The sequence below is a fragment of the Oryx dammah genome, unplaced genomic scaffold (assembly GCF_014754425.2).
Source record: "Oryx dammah isolate SB20612 unplaced genomic scaffold, SCBI_Odam_1.1 HiC_scaffold_3, whole genome shotgun sequence".
Classification (NCBI taxonomy): domain Eukaryota; kingdom Metazoa; phylum Chordata; class Mammalia; order Artiodactyla; family Bovidae; genus Oryx; species Oryx dammah.
The window spans coordinates 24,405,528-24,428,123 of NW_024070187.1; the positions used below are offsets into that span (position 1 = coordinate 24,405,528).

The 22,596-nt window shown below is 41.1% G+C and overlaps 1 protein-coding gene across 2 annotated transcripts in view; it reads right to left on the reverse strand.

Annotated features, from left to right (window-relative positions):
* The window catches only part of DAPP1 (dual adaptor of phosphotyrosine and 3-phosphoinositides 1), a 56,133-nt gene extending 35,226 nt beyond the window's left edge, over window positions 1-20,907 (reverse strand). The window contains exon 1 of one of the 2 annotated variants that reach the window (XM_040237795.1): window positions 20,656-20,907. In XM_040237795.1, the coding sequence (XP_040093729.1) occupies window positions 20,656-20,756 (101 nt within the window). In that variant the 5' untranslated portion in view covers window positions 20,757-20,907. The remainder of the gene's footprint in view (window positions 1-20,655) is intronic. The other variant, XM_040237794.1, reaches the window with a different exon arrangement.
* Window positions 20,908-22,596: the final 1,689 nt, after the last annotated feature.

Sequence of the window (22,596 nt, forward strand, 5' to 3'; positions counted from 1 at the left end):
GACACCTTGATTTGGGGCTTCTAATCTCCAGAACATGAGACAATCAGTTTCCTCTGTTAAAGTACTGCCATTCTGTGGTACTTATTCATGCAAGTCCGCAAACAAACACACATTACTTTGTAGACAGAAAGATTTTCAAAATTTCAAGTCAAAAATAACCATAAGAATAGGCTTGGGCCAATTTTCTCTCTCTCTCTTTTTTTTTTTTTGATCTATCATGCTCTCTTTTAAAAGTGTGGTACCATGTTTAAAATGTGTAAAACCACTGAGCTGTTATACCAGAGTCCATTGTCATGAGGGAAATGAAGTTGAACACAAGGAATTCAGATGTTTTATACAGAGACGCAAGCCCTGTTCACTATTGTTTAAAACTCACAAATACCTGCAGAGTTGGGGAAGTCCCAAGGATATTCAGAATAATGTATGTGTTTAAAAAAATAAATAAACTCCAAAAACACATTAGAAAAGGTAACATATATCTATGGTAGAAAAAAATCTATATAGTTCAAAAGAAGGCATAATGAAAATGAAGCTTTTTTCCTCCCCTTTAATCCACATCACCCCTGTTCCTTTCCTCACAGGACCCCAATGTTACCCATTTTCTGTGCTTCCTCCTGAGAGGAAGCCTTTGTGTCCAGAGGCATCTAGGCATGTCCCCAATCCCAGCTCTATGGAGACAAGAGCATCCCAGGCACCCTGTTCTGCACCTCACTCCTTTTTCCTTTCCCGTTCTTTTTAATGAGTCAATAGAGACAGTTCAGTGTGGTGATTAGGACTGTGGTCTCTGGTGTCAGTTTGCCAGAGCCCTGATCCACGTGAAACCTCTTATAGCTGTAACACCTCGGGCAAGTTATATAACCAATCTAAGCCTCAGTTTTCTCACCTCTAAAACAGAATTAATAACAGCAGTGCCTCATGGGCCAGCAGTAAGTTCTGCTTGCTACGGTCAAAGCAGTCTTGGCAAACAGTTGAGCTCAAAACATATTAGTTGTCACGAAGCCGTTGAGATCCCCACAGCCATAACTTGTGATGTTGCCTCTGAGGTGTGATTTTCTTGTTGCTCAGATATACTTGTTGATTACTTTCAGCTTCTTTCAGATATGGGAAGCTAGGTCATGGTGGGTAGCAGCTGCTATTAGGAGCTATAGTGCAGGGCAGCGAAGGGGAAGGAGACAGGAGCAGCTACACAAATATTGCTGATAATGTCAGTGAACTCAGTACTATTACAGAGGTGTGCATGGTGTACAAGGAAGTGCCCTGCTCTGAGAGCGATGGATCTGTTGCGATGTCCTGTGCTATGATATTTTAGCCTGATAATAAAAATTAAACATAAGACCAAAGGCAGAGGGAGTTTCTACATAGGTCTCTGAGCTATCTGTTTTCTAAATCAGCATGTCCTAATGTCTGCTTCTTTAGCACATTTCTTTGTGGCAGAGATGCCTCCGTCCTGAGTTAGAAATGTACTTGCTAACTAAAAACAATGGCAAGGAAAAGCATTTTTATAAGAAATCCCATTGAGTTATTTACCCCTTCATTGGACTAATTCCCAAATGTGCTCAAATCTTCTCAGCATCAAATTCTTTAAATGTGGGAACCTAACACTAATATGTTGTTTGTCAATGATACTTGAATTAAAAAAAGGAAAAAGGAAAATTGGAGGAGCTAAAAGTGAGGCTATCAAAAACTTCAGGTTTGGTTACAGGCAGAATACTAATTTTTTTGATAAATGAAATCTTTATGAAGTCACAAGTTCTTAAATGTGTGTTGCAATAATTATATTTTGAATGGACATTTCAGTTTAAGTTAATAGATTACTTATCTGAAGCAACAAAATTCTAAAGTGTAAAGAATCTGGACATTGGCATTCTTTTCAACAAAATCTAATGATGTTTGTTTAAAGCATTTATAGAATTCTGATAATTACAGCTTGATAGCAGTTTTTATTGAGTTTTTTTTTTTAATCCCTTGGTTGTGCTGCAAGGCATGCGGGATCTTAGTTCCCTGACCAGGATTCCAACCTGCATCCCCAGCACTGGCAACATGGACTCTTAACCACTGGACCACCAGAGAAGTCCCAGTTGAGAACTTTTTTATGATAATCTTTTAAACAGTAACTATGTATCATAAGCACATAAGAAATCCTTGAATATAAAGCATTACACTGTGCTGTAATTTGGAACATCGCAGGGGTTGTTAATTTCTTGGTAGCAGCTTGGTAGGGTCAGCATGACCATCCCAGGTTTCATGGAATCCTGGGCCCAGGCAAATCTAAGACAGAGCCTGCCAGGCAGCCACCTACACTTCACCATGCCTGCATGGCAATGAGGATCTTCATTCCCCAAACAACTCTTCCACAAATGCCTAAACTTCCTCTCTTCATTGAGTTAAGCATCATTTCCCAGAAACTTTAGATCAGGTTATCTCTCAGGGAAGTGACTATAAAGCCAAACGGCATTACATATCCTTTGTAGGAATATGTCCATCTTTGGTTAAGGATGGTTCAAGATTGTGTTCATACAGAGTGAAAGGTTAGGGACTTTCCTGGTGTCCAGTGGTTAAGAATCCACCCGCCAACACAGAGGATTCGGGTTTGATTCTTGGTCTGGGGAGATTCCACATGCTGTGGGCCAACCAAGCCTGTGCACTGCAACTACGGAAACCCAAGCACCCTGGGGCCTGAGCCCCACAAGAAGAGACACCACTGCAAAGACAAGCCCATGCCCTGCAACTGGAGAGCAGCTCCTGCTCGGCGCAGCTAGAGCAAAGCCGAGTGCCACAGTGAAGACCCAGCACAGCCAAAAAGAAGCCAACAAATAAATAAATAACAATTTTTTCAAAAAAAATCAAAAGACTGCAAATATAGTCTTGGGCAGTCAGGAGTTTTCCCATAGTTAACCTTTTCTACTTTCTATCATTCGACCTTATAAATCTTCATCTACTGAGTACAAATCTGTGCAAGGCATTATACTAGGCAGGTCAAAGGGAATAAGAACCCGGGCTGGGCTTCAAGAAACCATTAATCTAGTCAAAAGGGTAAGAGAAGTATTTTGTGAGAGTAAAGATCAAGGCCATTTTTTGAAAGTCCCAACATCTAAGCAGGCCTTAAAGAACACACAAATTATTTTAAAACTGTGCTTTTTTTTTTTTTTTCTGGTAACAAAGCATATGTAGTAAAAATCAAAATATGTACATATACAGAAGAGGAAATGAAAGTCACTCACAGAAGAGAAAATATGTATTTCAAATAAATAGTCTCACTATTAATCAGAGAAATGCAAACTAAAACAATAATGTAGTATTTTTTTTTAATCCACCAGACTGGTTAGTATTAAGTACTGGAGAATTTAGGGGCAACGGATATTATCATCTACTGTTGGCAGGTGTTTAAGTTGGAGGGGAACTTACGTATCTAGTGTAACTGGACACACCCACACGACCAGCGACTCTACTTCTGACGTCTGATTAGTGAAACACTCACAAGTACACAGAAGGAAGTGTGAATGAAGATGTTTACTGTAGAGCATTTGTGAGAATAAAAATTAGGAGCCATCCTAATTTTCCACCAACAGTGAGACGATAAAGTTGAGTGCTCAGAGGATGAGATTTTGTTAAAAGTTAATCAGATAAGGAGCGAAACTGGGTCATTTGTAGTGATGTGGATGAATCTAGAGTCTGTCACATGGAATGAAGTAAGTCAGAAAGAGAAAAAACAGATATCTAATATTAACACATATGTTATATATGAAATCTAGGAAAATGGTACTGATGAACCTATTTGTAGGGCAGGAATAGGGATGCAGACATGCAGAGTGGACTGGTAGACACAGTGGGGAAGGGGAGGGTGGGGTGAACTGAGAGAGTGGCCCTGACTTGTAGACACTATTGTGTGTAAAACAGACAGCTGGCGGGAAGCGGCTGAATAGCTCAGGGTGCTCAGCCTGGCGCTCTGTGACAGCCCAGAGGGGTGGGATTGCGGTGGGAGGCTCAAGAGAGGGGATATATGAGTCCTTATAGCTGTTTCACATTGTTGTACAGCAGAAACTAGCACAACGTTGTAAAGCAATTATCCTCCAGCTATTTTTTTTTTTAAGCTATGAAAAAAGAAGTTAATCAGAATTTGAAAAGGTGAGAGTGTGTTGGTCACCAAATGTTGGGGGCAGAAGGTCGGGTGCAACCAGCACTCCTTGAGGGAATGCCAAAATGCTTGCCACTCTGTGAAGACGGATGTAGTTCTGAGCAACTGAGAATTGTCATGCTCAGAATGCCAGTTGCACCCCCATGGGAAAACACTGAATGCTTAGGTCCACGCATGTCATAGCCGACAGATCCCAAAACGTACTATCAGGTACAGTATGAAGCCACTTAAGGAAAAATCTCTCTCATCTCCTCCAAATAATACAACACACACATATACAAGCACATAAAAGCACAAAATAGGAAGCTGATGAAATATACTCCAAACTCATAATAACGGTCCTTAATGGAAAGAACCATGATTGAGAGTAGTGTTAAGAGTCCTTAGTTTGATTAAGTTTTCCTAAGTTAGCTTGTTCTAATTAAAAAAAAAATACATACATATATTAATTGAGTAAAACTAAAATTTGAAAAAGAGAAGACAGTATTTCTACCTTAATCCAACCTACAGGGCCCTGGTAATGCTTATTGTATTTAATTATTTTATTTTATTTACCTATTCGACTACTGTTTAGTGAATTCCAGAAGTGATCTAGTACTTGGATGGAGAAAGGGAGAGAGAGACTTTTTGTCTATTTAAAGTCTGGTGGAATTTGGAGCGACAATTGTTCAGGGAGCTATCTGTGCAAAGGGAATAACAGGAGGAGAGGCCAGGAAGCAGGCAGACACCAGGTATGTATCAGGTCAGAGCCCTGCAGACTGGGGTGGGCAATATCCAGGTGAGTGCCCAAGGGTAGCAGCAGGCATGGCGAGAGGAAGCTGGGAGGATACTGATGCTATCTTACGCTGGGATCTAGACGCTGACTGCTCCTTGGCTGATGTCTACAGAGCTTTTTATGGCTTAAAATGCATACACAACAGCTCATTACATAGAGTGCTAATTGCTTGGGCCAAAATTCCTGTAACTGGGACTGTGTTTAAAGTGTTTTTGTTTGGTTATTCTGACTTTAGATGGAAGATTCAAATTTTAAGGGACTTGAAGCTTGTAAAATTTGGAAGTCTCTTTAAGAAAAATTCATGTTAAATTATCAAAAGAGGAAAATTATTTAGAGTAAGAGATCATAATAAATTCCAAATTTTAAAAGCTGACATCAAGAAAATGAAAAGGCAACCTGCTTTTTGGGAGAAACTATTTGCAAATCATATATCCAATAAGGGGTTAATATTCAGACTAAATAAAGAACTCAATAGCAAAAAAAAAAAAAAAAAAAAACCAAAAAAAAAAACAATAAAAATGATGGAAAAAAAGAATAAAAAATTTTTTCCAAAGACAGATGGCCAACAGTTACATCACTAATCATCAGGGAAATGCAAATCAAAACCACAATAAGATATCACCTCACACCTGTTAGAATGGCTGCCATCAAAAAGATAAGAACTAACCAGTGCTGGTGAGGATGTGGAAAAAAAGGTTGGTGGGAATGTAAATTGATGCAACCACTATACAAAACCAATTGGAGGTTTGTCAAAAAATTAAAAATAGGACTGCTATATGACCCAGCAATTCTACTTTTGGGTATTTATCTGAAGAAAATTAAAGCACTAATTAGAAAACATATATGTTTAAAAAAACACATGTTAATTGCTGCGTTATTTACAGTAGACAAGATGCAGAAATAACCTAAATGTCCATTGATGGATGAATGGATAAGGGAAATGTTATTAAGCCATAAAGAGTTAAATCTGGCCATTTTCACATGAGTGGACCTTAAGGGCCTTGTGCTAAACAAAATGTCAGGCAGAAAAAAGACAAATACTGTATGATATCACTTATATGGGAAATCTAAAATACAAAACAACCAACCAAACAGAACAAAACAGATTCATAGATCCAGAAAACAAATGTACAGTTTCCAGAAAGGAAAGGATTGTGTGTGAATCAGGTGTAGGTGATAATGTCTGGTTATAAAATAAATAAGCCACAGGGATGTAATATACAGCATAAGGAATATCGGTGATAATATTGTAAGGACTTTGTAGGGGACAGATGGTTGCTAGACTTATTGTGGTGATCATTCCATAATGTATACAAATATCAAGTCACTATGTAGTACTTCTGAAACTAACATAATGGTGTATGTCAGCTATATGTGTGTGTGTTCAGTCGCTCAGTCATGTCCAACTCTTTGTGACCCCATGGACCATAGCCCACCAAGCTCCTCGGTCCATGGAATCTTCCAGGCAACAATAGTGGAGAATAAAGGGTGCCATTTCCTACTCCAGGGGATCGTCCCGACCCAGGGATTGAGCATTGGCAGGCGGATTCTTTAGCACTGTGCCACCTATATTTCAATTAAAAAAGAATGAAATACACCAACATTTAGCTATGAAAAATAAGAAAAAATAAAACAACAAAAAAGAAACAAACAAAACACCAAGTTCGCAGATATAGAGAACAGATTGGTGAATGCTGGAGATGCATGTTGAGGGGGTAGTAAAATGAATAAAGAATATCAAAAGGTACAAATTTTCTCTTGAAAGTTCTCATCGCAAGAAAAAAATGTTTTGTTACCCATGCGGTGATGGATGTTAACTGAGCTTATTGTGGTGGTCATTTTGCAATATACATAAATATCGAATCATTATGTTATATCCCTGAAACAAATATAATGTTATATGTCAATTATATCACAAATTAAAAAAATAAAAAGGTGACAAACTGAGAAAACAACTTATATTCATTAAATACCTGTTTAACACACTTCCATAGTTTTTTCTCTACACTTTTGGCCATATCATCTTTATTTTTTCATGTAAAACACTGTTTTACTGTAATTTTCTATAGAGAGAACAGAAAAATTCAGTCTTTCACCTATAATTTTTTAAATTATAGATAGCAGAGAAAAGGTATTTTCAACTTCATAATGTGATGTTGATAATGAAGTTTTTAGGATTGTTGGAAAATTTGAGAACCTCTATCAAATTTCTTTTATAAATGAGCTCTAAGGGTATTTAAAATTTTAATGCTCAGGGACTAATCTTAAATATTTTTCCAACTGATGCATTTATTTTAACTACCTCACTAGGGTCTGTGCAAGACAGAGGCCTTGAAGCTGAAGCTTCATTGACTTCACAGTAAACTCACTCCTGGTGATTACAAAAGTCGCATCAGCTTTTTTTTTTTTTAGAGTAAACAATTAAAATGTTTGACTTAGTAAATAAAAGCTACATTTAGTCCCTAATCGCCAACAGCTTGGTTTATATTTCTAATTTTTGTACAATGTGTGGGCCAAGTCTCAACCCTAGTAAGATTCTTATCTAATCTTTGTTTACATATTACTAGTAACGGGGAACTCACTGCTTGTACAGGCAAACCTGTACACACTTCTATGATTTACAGCCAGAAAACCCTTGCCTACACCAGTCTACTGTTTCCTGATGTACAGCTTTCAACAGATGGTCTCAAAGTTACTTCTTGGAATTAAATAGATGTCACTTACACAAATAGTTAAAAGTGTTTAAAATGTTCTCGCTTTTGTTTACATCATCTTCAACTTCTCCTTTTATGACAGACTTTCAGTCCCTTGATCACCCAGAGAACTTATGTCCTCTGAATACTTTCCAAATATTTAAAATCTATCTTCAAGGTAAGATTTGATATGTAAATCAAAAGCCCAGAGGCTCTCCCTATTCCAGTTGTCAGGTACATTGCAAGGTAACCCAAGATTGCAGTCATTTCTTAACACTTGCATCACACTGCTGATTCACTCTGGACCTGCTGCTGATTAAAACCCCTAAATAAGTCCTGTTCCTCTGTGGCTCTCCCACATCTCCGCCAGCTGCATTAGATGATGTTTTTAGAACTTAGTGCAATAAAAATCCTTTTTACTGCTGGGAACTGCCAAGTGAAAAAGAATGCTAATACGTAGTCAACCTGGCTCACAAACACTCACGCAGTAGCCGTGAAAATTTTGTGAGGCAAGAGCACGCCTTTATCTCCACTCATTTCCTCAGTGATGAGTCCATCTGCCCTAGTGACTTCTGACACATTGGTTGTGACTCCATGCAAGTAGCAACCTCCATCTTTCTCATCTGTCAAAGTGACTAATAATAACACCTGGTAGGAAGACTCTCTTATTTTCATGCTGGAACATTGACTTCTTTAATAAACCTCTTATATGATTCTTTAACTTTTGCAGAAGAGAGCAAGATACAATCTTTGCAATTGATACAACATACATGGGTCTTCCTTGGTGGCTTAGTGGTAAAGAATCCATCTCAATGCAGGAGGTGCAGGTTTAGATCCCTGGGTCCACAAGATCCCCTGGAGAAGAAAATGGTAACCTACTCCAGTATTCTTGCCTAGGAAATCCCATGGACAGAGGAGCCTGGAGGACTACAGTCCATAGGGTTGCAAAGAGTCAGACACAACTGAGCGACTGAACAACAGTTACGAATATTCTAGACATTGTGTTGGTTGCTGGGAATACAACTCCTCTGCTGTTTGGGATAAGGTTCATTTTCCAGAAACTTAAAAGAAAAAAAAAGAAAAAGTTTTGTTTCATTGTTCCTGAAGAAGTGAAAAAGAGCCAGAAACTACTCTTTACAACAACACATTTGAAGCAATGTTGTATTTTCTTTTCTCCCAAGGTCCACACGTTGTCATAAATGGCTCAAGGGTAATACAGTCAACAAAAGCTTACCAAACTTCCAAAGAATATTTGTATTGGGCTTACTAGCTTATCAAACCCGCAGCTGGCCTTGAAGGAAACTGTGGTGTTATCGCTTCCATTAACAAATTAGGAAACATCCACCCACTAAAGACTTTTCATAGCTGCCTCTCAGTGAGATACAGGAAATAAGCTCAACCACAGACAAAACAGACGAGCTCCATCCAGAAACCCCATCCTCAGTTCTGCCTCTTTTTTCATTCCAGTGACCTTTGTGCTAGAGCCTTCTGGGAAACTGCCCCACCATACTGGAGTCTTCATGGTTTCTTATCCTTTTGAGTTTAATTGTCTTAACTTAATTTGTTGATACAATTATTTCTCATTCTGTTCTGTCCTTTGAAAGAGAAGCTTTCAAGCTCTTTGAATTAACCAACAGCATAAAATATATTTTGCATCTGTGTGTGTGTATACACAGTTACATTATAAACATACATACAAAAAAACCCAAAAAGTGTTATAGAAAACAATCCTTTAAATGTTTAAACTATCCTTTTAAATGTTGTTTACTATTTTCTTTTCTATTTTTTTTCAACAAATATTGACTGTGATACACTAAATTAACTTTAAGGACGTGCTTGGGTTGTATCTGATGTTTGAAAAACAACGTGAAGTCTTTTGTCATTCAGAACCCTGAGATTTTTTTAGGAATTCACATTAGCACATTCACATTCCTAGACCCCCTGAATTATAATCTGTTTTCATCACTAGCACATGATTGGTATGAGTTTAGAGTTTGAGAAGCACAGAGTTGAAGGACTCTTGGTCCTAAAAACTTTAATTCACTTCAACAGTCTTGATGGTTTGAGTGTACTGTATGTAGTATGAAAGAGGGAGACAAAGAGAGCAAAGAGTATACTAAGTGGCTTTACAGTACTTAGGAAGAAAAGAGAAGGGTCTGTGGCTAATTTAATTTTTAAAAAGTCCCCAGATAGCTGCTATCTTAGAGATATGGACAATAAATGATATAGAAGGGGGAGCTCCTGAGGAGATGAAATGATCAAGGAAAGCTTCATGGAGGAGGAAGACCATGAGTTGGAGCTTGAAGAATAGATACAGAATTCATTAAGTGTAAGAAAAAAGAGCATTCCAACAGGAGCAGTAGCATAAGCAAAGGCACTGGGGTTGACATATGCATGGGTACCTGGAACAGAGGGTCTATATTGAAGAATAATGCAAAATAACACTAGAGGAACAAGTGGACACAGAAACCACTCTTGCATATTAAAACAGGAGCCATACATCCGGTTTTAGTTATATACATCTTGGGGAGAAAATTTCTTCCTAACTCACGTCTACAGATTATTCACATATTTAAATATCTATTTTCCCCCTTCCTGCCAAAGAGAAGTGACATAGAAATAAGATTCTGTCCCTTCAGACTTATGAGGACATATATTTTAACCCAAAACAATAACAGAAAGTCCTGCTTGTGTGAAAACAGCTTATAGGCTCTGGAGTTGAACAGCCAACAAAAGCACTCTTCTTTAGAGAATTTTCAGTTTTTATTCATTTTCAAAATTATGCTCACTTTTTTTTCATGTTCATGACAAGCATTTTCTTTTTTAGACAAAAAGTTAGATGGCAAGCCTTCTTAATCAAAAACTTAAATATATTATGTTTGAGAAGCTTTAGAATGCAAAAGAAACAGTTCTGAAAATTATTCTCACTTTTGAATGGCACTGACATGCTTTCTGAACTCTCTAGACCAAAGATGGCAAATTCATAACATATGATGCACTCCCCTTTTCTTTCTTTTTCTTTTTTTTTTTGATTTATTTGGCTGTGCAGGTCTTAGTTGAGGCCCTCAGGATCTACAGTCTTCGTGGCAGCATCTGAAATCTTTAGTGAAGCACACAAACTCTTAGTTGCACCATGTGGGATCTAATTCCCTGACCAGGAATAGAGCCAGCCCCCGGCATTGGGAGCGCAGAGTCTTAGCCGCAGGACCACAAGAGAAGTCTCTGCGCTGTCTTCTTCCTTGCTAAGTTTATGCTTGCCCTCAGAATCCTTCTGAACACAATGATGATAGAACAACAACAAAAAATGAATCTATTAGGCAATCTCAGACTAAGCCATCTTAGCTCAGGCTACTTCATCCTCTGTGCTTGAGTCTCTCCATGGGATTGCTTTTGTATTCATTTTTTTCATGGGGTCGCACAGAGTCAGACACGACTGAAGTGACTTAGCAGCAGCAGCAGTGTTAGATACTTCCTGAAAAAATGAAGCACTCGGCCATCAGAAATCATGGGTTAAGGAAAAGGAACTGTCTTATCAGCTCAGAAGATGTCAGTAGTGAAATTGGTACCATAGTCAGGCTGTGGCATATTTTATGTGACAATGTGGTATTGTCCACATGAGCATGTTAAGTCTGCTGTTCACAGATGTGGGCTCATCTTTCTGTTGATCATAGCAAAGGATCCCATCCAAATAAACAGAACCAAGCAGAGGCTTGGCAAAGAAGTTTGAAAGCTCTATGTCTCATAGTGTGATACATGGGACAGCTGTAGAAAGACTCACCACAGTCTCCAGTCAGGAGGATTCTGTGATGGAACCAGCTGGTCCGAGGCATTGTCCATTGGCATTCTAAATGCCCACGTTTACAAATGATAGTAGCAGAGCTAGATGGGGCGGCCAGCTGCCCCAGGCTTTAGGAAGCACACCTGAGTGATGACAGAGCCAGGGTAGTCTCTGGCCATACAATGCACTGAAGGTGGGCCTCCAGTGTTTTCTCGTGGAGCCAAGGCCCAGCTAAAAGGAAGCAGACTGAACAGGTGTGATAATTCTGTGGGAGTCGGAAACCAGGCCAAACCTGTTCTTGAAGGAGCCTGAGCAGCGAGACAAGAAGTTCTGAGAGGTGGAAACACAGAAAGAGAGCCAGAGACCCGGAAATCCAGAGACACAGAGGGACACAAAGGGCCAGAGACACATAAGCCAAGAACTGTAGAAAGAGAGACACAGAGACCTGGAGACCGAGAAAGGCACACACAGAGGCTCACATAGGCAGCCAGAAACACCTAGGGACTAACAGAGACCCACCCAGAGGGATCCAGGACACAGAAGTGGAGAACCCCAAGGGACAGAAGGACACAGACCCACAGAGCCTGACTTGGGTCAGTGGACCCAGGGAGGTCGGAGACACGTGAGACCCTAGGGCAGAGCCACCAGGAATGGGGAGGGTGAGGAATGATGGGCAAAGTGCATCTCATCCCAGCGGAGATCCTGTCCAGCCCCCAGGTCCGCCTGCAGTGTGCACAAACGGCTGTAAAACCGAAAGAGCATCATTGTTCTCCCCATGGCTGGGGGTCAGGGAATGTGTGATTGGGACTTGGAACCAAATTTCAGAGACTGGCTAGGAAAAACTATTTCATGGATAAGAGCTTGAGGGGGACTTGAATGACTGGGCAGACATCCCAAACCAGAGGCTCTCTCAAGAAGGCTCATATCTGAGTGGAAGCAAGCTTGACTCTGCACTTAGTCTGGTTTCCCTTACAACCTAAATATCATGCAATGCTGCTTCACGGTGGATAATTGTCCTCAGACTGTAGTTGCCATTGACAACCTACCATTGTGGGCTAGGACAGGAGACAGAGATGGCCACTTTCAGGAAGCTACATCTATAGGAAAAGGTCCCAAACTTTGGGGGAATATAAAAAAAGAAAGATCCTTGTTTCATTATCTCCTGTCTATTTCATTATTTAGATGATGCCTCCAACTGAGGTCAATTTTTCCCGGGAGGTAAACCATTTGTTAAGAGGACTGAGTGAGTCTGGGGGTAATATATACAAGTACATCACCAGTGTTGGTGTGGAAAACTGAAGTCAGGGACCTTGAGTTCTTGTCTTGGTTTTGACCCAACTTGAGACAATTCAGATATTTAGACATCTGCTCTTTGTCAAGTGCTGGGCTTGGATGGAATAGACCAAGATGTGTAACCTACAGCCCTGCCCCTACGTTGCTCATTGTCAAAAGGAGGACTCAGTGCTCAGCCTGGAGCAGATGTCCAAACCTCTGAGGGCCTTAGGACTGACATCATCTGGAAATGGTTCTAAGACTATGTGGAGAATTAATCCAAAACACAGACAAAACTGGTGGTGAGTCAGAATGCTATGAGCAGTAAAATGAGACTCAGGCACCTTTAGATTTTTATAATGATAGAGGAAACAATGGATGAATTAGAAGACATTCATGACATTAAGACTGTCAACAATTTTTATGTCGTTTTGAAAAACTATACAAAAGCAGAACCCATTCTTATTTGGATATGAATCCCTTATGTTTTTAGCTCAGAGGAATTACCGGCATCCACCCCTGTTCCTTCCTTACTATTCCCAGATCCTCACTCTAGTTTCTTATTCACAGATCTGTAAACTCCCTCACTTGTTAGCTTTCTTGGCTCTGAACTCACTGCTATGCACCATGCTCAACTCCCAGGTTAATCTATCCCAAAACAAAGCATGGTGGCCACACAATTCCACGTTCCTGTAAATGTTCAATATCTCCATACTGTCAAATGAAGGTTGACCAAAGTCCAAACTCCTAATCTATTTAAGGCTTTCTGGAATTTGGACCAGTCTAAATATTCAGATTTTAAAATAGAGAAACAGGCTAGCTGAGGAAAGACCAGACCCAGAATCCACTTTGAGAAAGAACTAAAAGTAGATGAAGAAGATATACGGTACCAGAAAGCCAGAGCAAAATTTTACACATGGTATGACCGCAATTCCATCTGTGTGTGTTTACAGAAAACTGCTTTTAAAAGACTGGAGAGAAGTTGAATAATATGTCATTTTGGGGGTCATTTTGGGTGCTTTTCTTTGTTCCCCAAATTTTCAATAATTAATGCATTTATTATTTTAAACTGTGATGAATAAAATCAGATATATAAGAAAGTAGAAAAATAGTATAAATAATACCCACATATTTAAATAATATCCATATTTTAGGTAAAATCATTTTTAACTTTTTGCCATATTTTCTTCCTATGTTTTTGAGTGAACATTTAAAAGTAAATTACAGATATCACAGCATTTTAATCTTAAGTAATTCAGCACGTGCCTCCAAAAAGTAACCTTGTCTGACATAGCTATATTTTTCTCAAAACAAATTGAACTCTTGCCTTTATGCTTTTTAAACTTTAAAGAGTTTTAAACAAAGCAGAATGGGAGCAGATACTAGTGGGCAGGGAAATGGGGGCACAGGACTACGGGAGCCTGGAGGTGACCAAGCCACAGCTAAGACTCGGCTGCCCAGCTGCGGCGGGGCTCAGACACGGGCCCACATCAGGGAGCAGGAGCTGGAGCATGTGGGCTCAGACCAGGACTTCATCCTCGCTGATGGGATAATTTCGGGAGGGAGTTGGTGGGAACAAGAAATTAACCCAGGTTTGAAAAAAAAAAAAAGGGTAAGAAACTAGAAACCAGAAGAGGACAGCCAGGTGGAAACGTTCTCAAAGAATGTAGTGAAGGTGGGGTCTCTCAGAGGTGAAGACCAGAGTCAGGCTGAAGGCTGAGTAATGACCTGCCCAGGGGCTGGGAGGGTCCAAGTCCATGTGGACAGTTTTCATTTTCTGAATATCCACAACCTTTTCCCCTTCTACTGTGTTATTCATGCCATTTTCTCTTTAGAAAATGTCTCTCTCTCTGCCTTCAACTGACAGAAACTCTATGGATCTCCTTCCTTCCGGCCATCTGCCGTGTGCCTTGTGTAGACGCAGTGATGACCCCGGCCCCTCTACCTTGCCTTCTAACTCCACCCACACCGGCACTCCCTGTCCTCTGCACTGTAAACTCCTCCAGGGGATAGCCACTTCTTACTGCTAGCATCTCCCACACTGCCTTGCTTAATGTCATCATTCAACAGATGGATCTATGAAGGAATAGAAGGGAGAATGAATGAAACAAAGTGACCCCACCCAGTGTGGAGAACCTGTGTGGCCAGACTTCCACATGTAAGTGGGAGGAAGTCACCGTTACCCATAGAGGAACAGAAACACAACAAGCAAAGAGGAAATTCAATTGCTTCAAGCGGAGATCGAACTGTGCACTACAAGTTACATACTCTTGCTCAGCCACAAGAGAATCCCCCTCATTTTCAGAGTCCAAGATTACAGAATTGTGCCAGAAGAGGAACAAGCTTCATTGCTCTACTTGGTATCAAGTAGACAGGTTCCTTTAAAGCTTTGACTCTACCATGTTTTTCTTAGCTTACTCAATTTGTCTAGCCTAAAAGAAAGGAATCTACCCTCAATTTTTAAAAGTTCTGATGAATTAGGGTATTGATCTGGCTTTGTGTGCATATTTATTATATGAAGAATGTGAAAGAATAATGTCTTTTAGTGGAAAAAAAAAAAAACATTTTGGTGGTAGTCATCACAGAACTTTTTTTTTTCTCTCAGTTCTCACCAGCACTAATAGTGCAGGTATCATAAGAAGAGAGAAGTTTGACAGAAATTAGGAAGTCATATTAGTGGAGAAAAATGTGTGCTCTGGAGCCAAACTCCTGGATTCAAAGTTTTGTGAGCTTGTAAACCTGGGCAAGTGATAATAAAAGCTCTGTCCTTCATTTCTCCATTTGCAAACAAGAATGACATAAGTGGTAGTATCTATCCACAGTGATGTGTGAATTTAATAAGTCACACAAGCAAAGAGCTTAAAATAATGCCTAGTATATGGTGAGCATCCAGCAATGACTAATTGCCATTCTTAGAACATTTACCTTCTTTCATCTCGTGGAAGGAGTAGCAGCTTTGGAGCAAGTTCCTAGGCACTGTCAGGGCACCAACATTGAGGTCTGTGACCTAGAGGCAGTTCACTTGACTGGCTTGAAGTCACCTCCTGAATTTATGAAATGAGCATAATCATACTGTGCTGATGCTGGTATTGGGAAGGTCAAACGATGTGAACGGCCTGGGGCTGGCACATGACTCAGAACAGGAGAACAACCTGGTTCCATGGGATAAGCATGGACTGGGGACCCAGATTCTCTAGGATGCCAGACAGTCTGATTGCTCTGCTGATGAGTCTCCTTGGATATAGACCTGGAGCATCAGTATCATTCAAAGACCAGAGTGAGTGTATGCAAAACACCTGCATTGCCCTTGCCGTGAGAACTTGCTTTAGTTGTTATTACTCATTCCCTAGGTCAGCAAGTCATCATCCGAGGGCCAATTCCTGCCAAGGTACAAGTTTTTGTTTCGACTGTGAGCCAAGTGGAGTTTTATACTTAAACAGTTAGGGGGAAAAAAAAGAATATTTTGTGATTCATGAAAATTATATGAAATTCAAATTTTAGGGTAGGTCCTTAAATAACATTGTGTCTGCGCACCATCATAGTCATTTGTTTTTGTGTTATCTGTGGCTGTTTTTACCCCACAAGGGCAGATGTAAGTAGCTGAAGCATAAGTCATAAAGCCTGCAAAGTCTGAAATATTTATAACCTGGGTTTTGACAAAAATGTTTGCTGACCCTTTATCTGGTCTAATCTTCTCTTAGAGGTGAGAAGTGAGAGACTTTTTAATGAATTTATTTTAATATCCAGAGCTTAGAATCTACTATCTTGACTTTGCCCAACACAGCCAAACACAGATACTTTCTTATCAAATTTGAGACTTGGGAAAGTATATATATAACAAAAGAATATTTTTAAAGGAATATTTACTATATTTCTCACTTGAAGGAATATGTATGACTAGATAATTTGAATAATTTTTTCTTTTCTTTTTACATTTTGGCCCCACAGCATGTGGGATCTTAGTTCTGCAACCAGGGATTAAACCCATGTCTCTTGTAATCTCTGGACCACCAGGGAAGTCTCTATGAATATTTAGTTTTAAACTATCCTAAAATATTTTTATTTTGTGTCTGTAGTTATACCGTTTGCAAGGGAGCATCTTTAAACAAACTACAAACCTACACCATTCCTACACTGTTTTGTAGGAACTTTTGTTATAATAAAAGAATTGCGGGAATTTTAAATAGTTAAAATGAAAGTGAAACTGTTAATCGCTTTGTTGGTCTGACTCATTTCAACCCCATGGACTGTAGCACACCAGGCTCCTCCTCTGTCCTTGGAATTCTCCAGGCAAGAATATTTATTGGATTGGGCTGCCATTCCCTTCTCCAGGGAATCTTCTCGACCCAGGGATCGATCCTGGGTTTCAGGCATTGAAGGCATATTCTTTACTGTCTGAGCCACCAGGGAAGCCCTTCAATGGGGAAGATCCCCTGGAGAAGGGAACACTCACTCCAGTATTCTTGCCTAGAAAATTCCACAGACAGAGGCGCCTGGCGGGCCTACAGTCCATGGGGTCCCAGAGAGTTGGACAACACTAAACTGATTAGCACTCTAGCCTAGTTTGTTCCTTAGGTGGTGTCTCTAATCGTCATTGTTTGTTTCCTTTCCCCATCACTTGATTTTGAAAGCCTCACACAGCCTGCCCTCTGTTCCCTGTCCACCTTCTCCTTCAGACGGATCCTCCACGGCCCTTGCCCCTCCCTTCCCACCTTCCCCCCACCCCCATTCAGCCGGTGTGTAAGTGAAGCTGAGCAACCATTGCAGATTGTGTTATTTCCCCTTTGCTTCTGGCTGCGTGAATATGTTTAGGGTGAAGAAAAAAATGTTTTTAGGCTGACACTCAACAAATGAGACACAGAAATGCATCCAAGTTGCTTAATTTAGGTACTTTAGAGAGAATAAATGCGTCTTCTGTGCAAGTCATGTGTGTCCTAGAAAGGCAGGGGATGGAGCTGCTGCAATTCAGGGTCTAATTTACAGAGCTGACAGATTCCAGAGCCCGGAGGAAAATAGGGACGGAAGAACAAAAATGCATAACATGTCTTCCATTTAACCATCACCTTATCTGTTTGTCTATATCAAAAATACAAACATTAAGAATCTACCTAACTATTCAAGTAATCCTTTTAAAAACAACTTTAAAATGAAGGCAATAAAATCAGCCCCTTTTAATCTAGCAACTGCATTAAATCATTTTGTTTTTAGGGAACATTTGAAAAACTGAATTAATTAGAAGTTTAGGGGTAGCTGGATTCCGAGGTGGCACAGTAGTAAAGAATCTGCCTGCCAATGTAGGTGATGCAAGAGACACAGGTTAGATCGATCCTTGAGTCATGAAGATCGCTTGGAGTAATATATGGCAACTGGTTCCAGTATTCTTGCCTGGAAAATTCCAAGGACAGAAGAGTCTGGTGGGCTACAGTCCATGGAGTTGCAAAGAGTCAGACATCATTGAGCCTCCACATTCTATTTGGGGGTAGATTCTACCTAACCAGTAGCTTATAGGTTCAAAGAAGAAGTTTCACTTTATTCAGAATTCCGCCAGAGACAAGAAGTCATTTTCAAGTTTTCTCAGATCCTATGACCGACAAGAAGTGTATCAGGATTGTCCTAGAGGGACAAGAGCTCAAGTCCATTATTAAATTGTCAGGGACTTTGTAAGCTTGTTGTTGAATCTTTGGCAGCTTGAAAATGCCCATGGTCAGAGTATTTATACCTGGGAAACAGGGCCATCCACCAGCCAGGTGATATACTAACCCAACACTGAGTATTAAAAAAAAAAAAATGCTCTTTTGGTTTCTTATCAGGATGATGAAAATGTTATAAAATTGGTTTATGGTGATGGTTGTAGCACTCTTTAAAGCCACTACAAATTATTGAGCTGTACACTAGAAATGAGTGAATTCTATGATTAAATATACCTGTAAAAAACTGGTAAACAAAATGCTCCGAAACCCATAAATGAAATATCAGTATCTATTTATTCATGGCTTTAAGATTCCTCATGTACGTACTCAACAAATGAAAAACAAGGGCACACTGACTCAGTGATTCTGATGGATTTCTGTTCTGTGCAGGGATTCTCAGCTTCAGTCTCCCTCTGGAATCACTTGGAAACTTTACAAAGAAAATGCTCACCTCCCAAGACACTGATGTCATTTGTCTGGTGGGTGGCCTGGGCAGGGAATTTTTTAAAACTCCTTAGGTTATACTAGTTCATGGCCAAGGTTAAGAAACACAACTGTAGGGCAATTTCCCTAGACAACTGTAGCTGGCCTGTTGTTACAGAAACCATCCTCCAATGTTAAAGACATTTCCAGGCCTCCTGAAATAGAGAGGTCTGGACATAAAAGCACCTTTTGGGGGCAGCTGGGCATTACAGTGGATGTCCATCTCCACATGTAGAGGAAAGACACCGGTTTCCTTGTGGGTTTTACCTGTAGTCATTTCTTGCTATGGGCACTAAGGTGGGGAGAAGAGACAGCATTAGCTCATCTTTGTCATTGAAGTGAGTGCCAAGGGTACTCAATCACAGAGCCTCGGTTCAAGGATTGTTGAATTAAGGGAGCAGAGCTGAGTATTTCCTTTGTCTTTTCTCCTTTGGGGCTTCCTACCGATTGTGGGCTGGGAATCTAGATAACCCATCGCATAAAGAATGATAGTTTAATAAGTTAATAAAGATCTAAGTGAGAGCCCAGCTTCCCGCTTTCATGCGTCGGCTCTGTGATGACTGTTTTGGATGCTCAGGGGGCATTTTACCTCTGCTGTTTGGGGATTTGGTTCAGGAGGCTAGAAGTGTCCTGGAGCTCTGACTGCACTCCCCTTAAGGGGAGTTACCTTTACTGAAAAATCTGGCTGTTATGTCTGATTTACCTTATGAAGGTAGAGTTCAATTCTGAGACCTCAAGTTTAAAATCTATTAATAAAGACAGGACTTGTTGAGAACTCTTATAGTAATACAACTCCAAAAGATACAATCTCTGCGGTCTTCAAGGAGAGAGAGTTCATCCCCAGTTTTTCTCTGATTAAGAACACAGACCTGGCAGATTGGAAACCTGACTTGTAATTGATTGGTGACTGCTGGAACTTATTCAGTCCCTTTGGTGCTTGTTTCCTTCCTTTGTAAGATGGAGATGAGTGAAGGTCCTCTGTCCTTGGGTGTTTGTGAAGATCAGAGCTGTTTAGTAGGACAGCAGGTGCAAGGCTTGCCTCTCTGGAATCACAGGTGTCAAAACCAGCCTTGCCAGTCTATTCCTGGTGCATCCAGGGAAAGGAGCAGTTTCTCTAGGAAATCCCCTGCCCTTCTCTTGCGCAATACTTGCTTCTTTTATTAAGTATCCTGAGGAACTGTCTCATCTGGTCCCTTTCTAAAGACAGGACTATGATGACTTCACCTACCTAAATGTACAGCCTGTTTGGAGCAGAAAGTTTATCCCCTTCCTGACTTGTTAGTATTTGAAAGGGTCAAAGTTGTCCTTCCAGACATGCATGCATACCAGAGGTCACAAGTGTAGTGTCGGGAGAAAGAAACACATATGGGACACGGCTGCACACACTTCCTCATTCTTTCTCTTTTGAAAAAGTCCCTCTCCCTTACGGCAGGGTCTAGGCTTTCTGTTTATTTCACAGCTTGGAGCTCAGAACTGTTTAACAGCACATTTATTTATAAACCAGATCAATAACAACAAGGAAACCCAGCAATATCAGTGGCCACAGCCCAATTCTGTCCGTAATCTCAAAGAATTTCCAATATTTTATTTTTGTCCCATTTTCTCCACCTCCTTAGTTTTAGATCTGCAAAGATGATACATGCTTTCACAGTGGAATTGGCCCCACACAGAGATGAGTATCTACTGTCCTTTGAGTAAAAAGGATAGAAGATTGGCAGGCAGAGAGAGACAGTACTAAGGTAATCACTCATCAAGCTGAGCATTCAGGTCAGAGCTGTGAGTTAAGGTTCACCCAAGAATCTCTTGGAGAAGGGGACCTGCCCTCTTACCCCAAGTCCTGGAGCAGCTCCGCTTCTCCATCCGACCTGCTCCACAGATCTGAAGGATCCTGGGTGCTCATCTTCCCTTTTAGATAGTCTGCTCTGCCCATTCACGCCCCTCACGTCCACAAAGCCCCTGCCAAGGTGCTCTGGGTAAGCGGCAGAGAGGGACGGCTCTGCTGTTCCTCACAGTCTCCCCTCCTTGGTGAGACCCAAGCCGGCTGTGGCTGCAAGTCTCCAACCAGCAAGGAAGTGAAACTTGGTTACTCCTCCCACTGACACTCACCACCCCGGGCCCTAGGCACTGGCAGAAGTGTTGTGTCAATCAGGAAACATGCAAAGTTAGGTAGCCACCCCTGAGGACACCCACACTGCCTCACGCAACACGCAGTTACTGTCAAAGGAAATAAAGATGAAAGTACTCCAACTGAGATTGAGTATTAACTCTGACTCTCCTCAGGAGGCCAAACCATCGTTTTGCTTAATGCTGTTTGCCTCTGGTTTGTAGGGGATGCATGCCATCACCCCTGCTTCTGTCTCACACACAGAAGCACGGAGGTAGCTTCTAGGTCAGAAACATCTTTCAAGGAGGTAAAGAAATCAGACTTGAACCACTAGCCTCTGTCCTGAAGTCTGATTTTTATCACTTTCTCAATATTGCTGCTTCCATCATTGAAGCTTTTCAACATACACTTGATGTTCAGGTTGAGCGTGATTCAGAGATAATTATTTTTCCTCCAGGGAAGAAGGATTAAGTTCAAACAAAGTAGAGAAGCTGCAGGGGGCAGCCAGGTGCCTAGCTCAGAGGGCAGATCAGAGCTCCCAGAATCGCTGAGTTCCGCTTCCTTCCCTGGGTGACTCACACCTGGTATTGCTCTGTGTCCAGTCTCATGGGTAGAGCATGCCAGCTCCCTAAAAGTTCGAAAGGGAAACTGTCATCACTCTGAATCCTGGGGAAGTGGACAAAGTACTGTAATAAGGGGACAAAGAACATATGTTGCTTCCCGCATACTCTCTATAGGAACCTGCAGGAAAGTCTCTCTCTCATTCTCTCCCTTCCTCTTGTGACACCCGACTCAATCAGGGTTCGTCAGGGTGCTCTATAAATCACTCCTCCTAGTGCTGTCTGAAGACCAGCAGCAGCACCAGAAGCTTGTAAGAATGTAGCATTTGGATTCATCCCAGGGCTTCTGAACCGGTATCTACATTTGAACAATATCCCTAAGCTGACTCTGTAGTGCTTTAAAGGTTGAGGAGACTGCTTTATAGGAAATCAAGATAGCAAGAAGGGCTTCCCTGGTGGCTCAGCTGGTAAAGAATCCACTTGCCAGTGTAGGAGATGCAGATTCAATCCCTAATCCAGGACAATCCCACGTGCTGCAGAATGACTGAAGCCATGCACGGCAACGACTGAAGCCCCAGCACCCTACAGCCTGCGCTGCACGCCGAGAGAAGCCACTGCAGGGAGAAGCCAGTGTCCTGCGACTAGAGTAGCCCCCACTCACTGCCACTAGAGAAAGCCCAGGCAGCAACGAAGACCCTGCACAGCCACAAATTAATTAATTAAATTGCTTAAAAAAATCTGCCTGCAATGCAGGACACCCAGGTTCCATCCCTGGATCGAAAAGATCCCGATGCCCTGGAGAAGGACATGACAACCCACACCAGTGTTCTTTCCTGGAAAAATTCCATGGACAGAGGAGCCTGAAAGACAACAGTCCATGAGTTGTGAAGAGTCGGACACAACTGAGTGAATAAACCACCACCAGCAAGAAGAGGTCAGTCTGTACCTGGCATGATTCTAGCTTTTCCCCCAGGCCTTCCCTCCGGTCTCTACTCATCCCCATTGTCTGAGATCTTGACTTACCCTGCCTGCTGGGGAGGGATTTCTGTGTGTCTAGAGATGGCCTGGTAAGCTCTGATAACACACAGGAATGAGTGGTACATCCA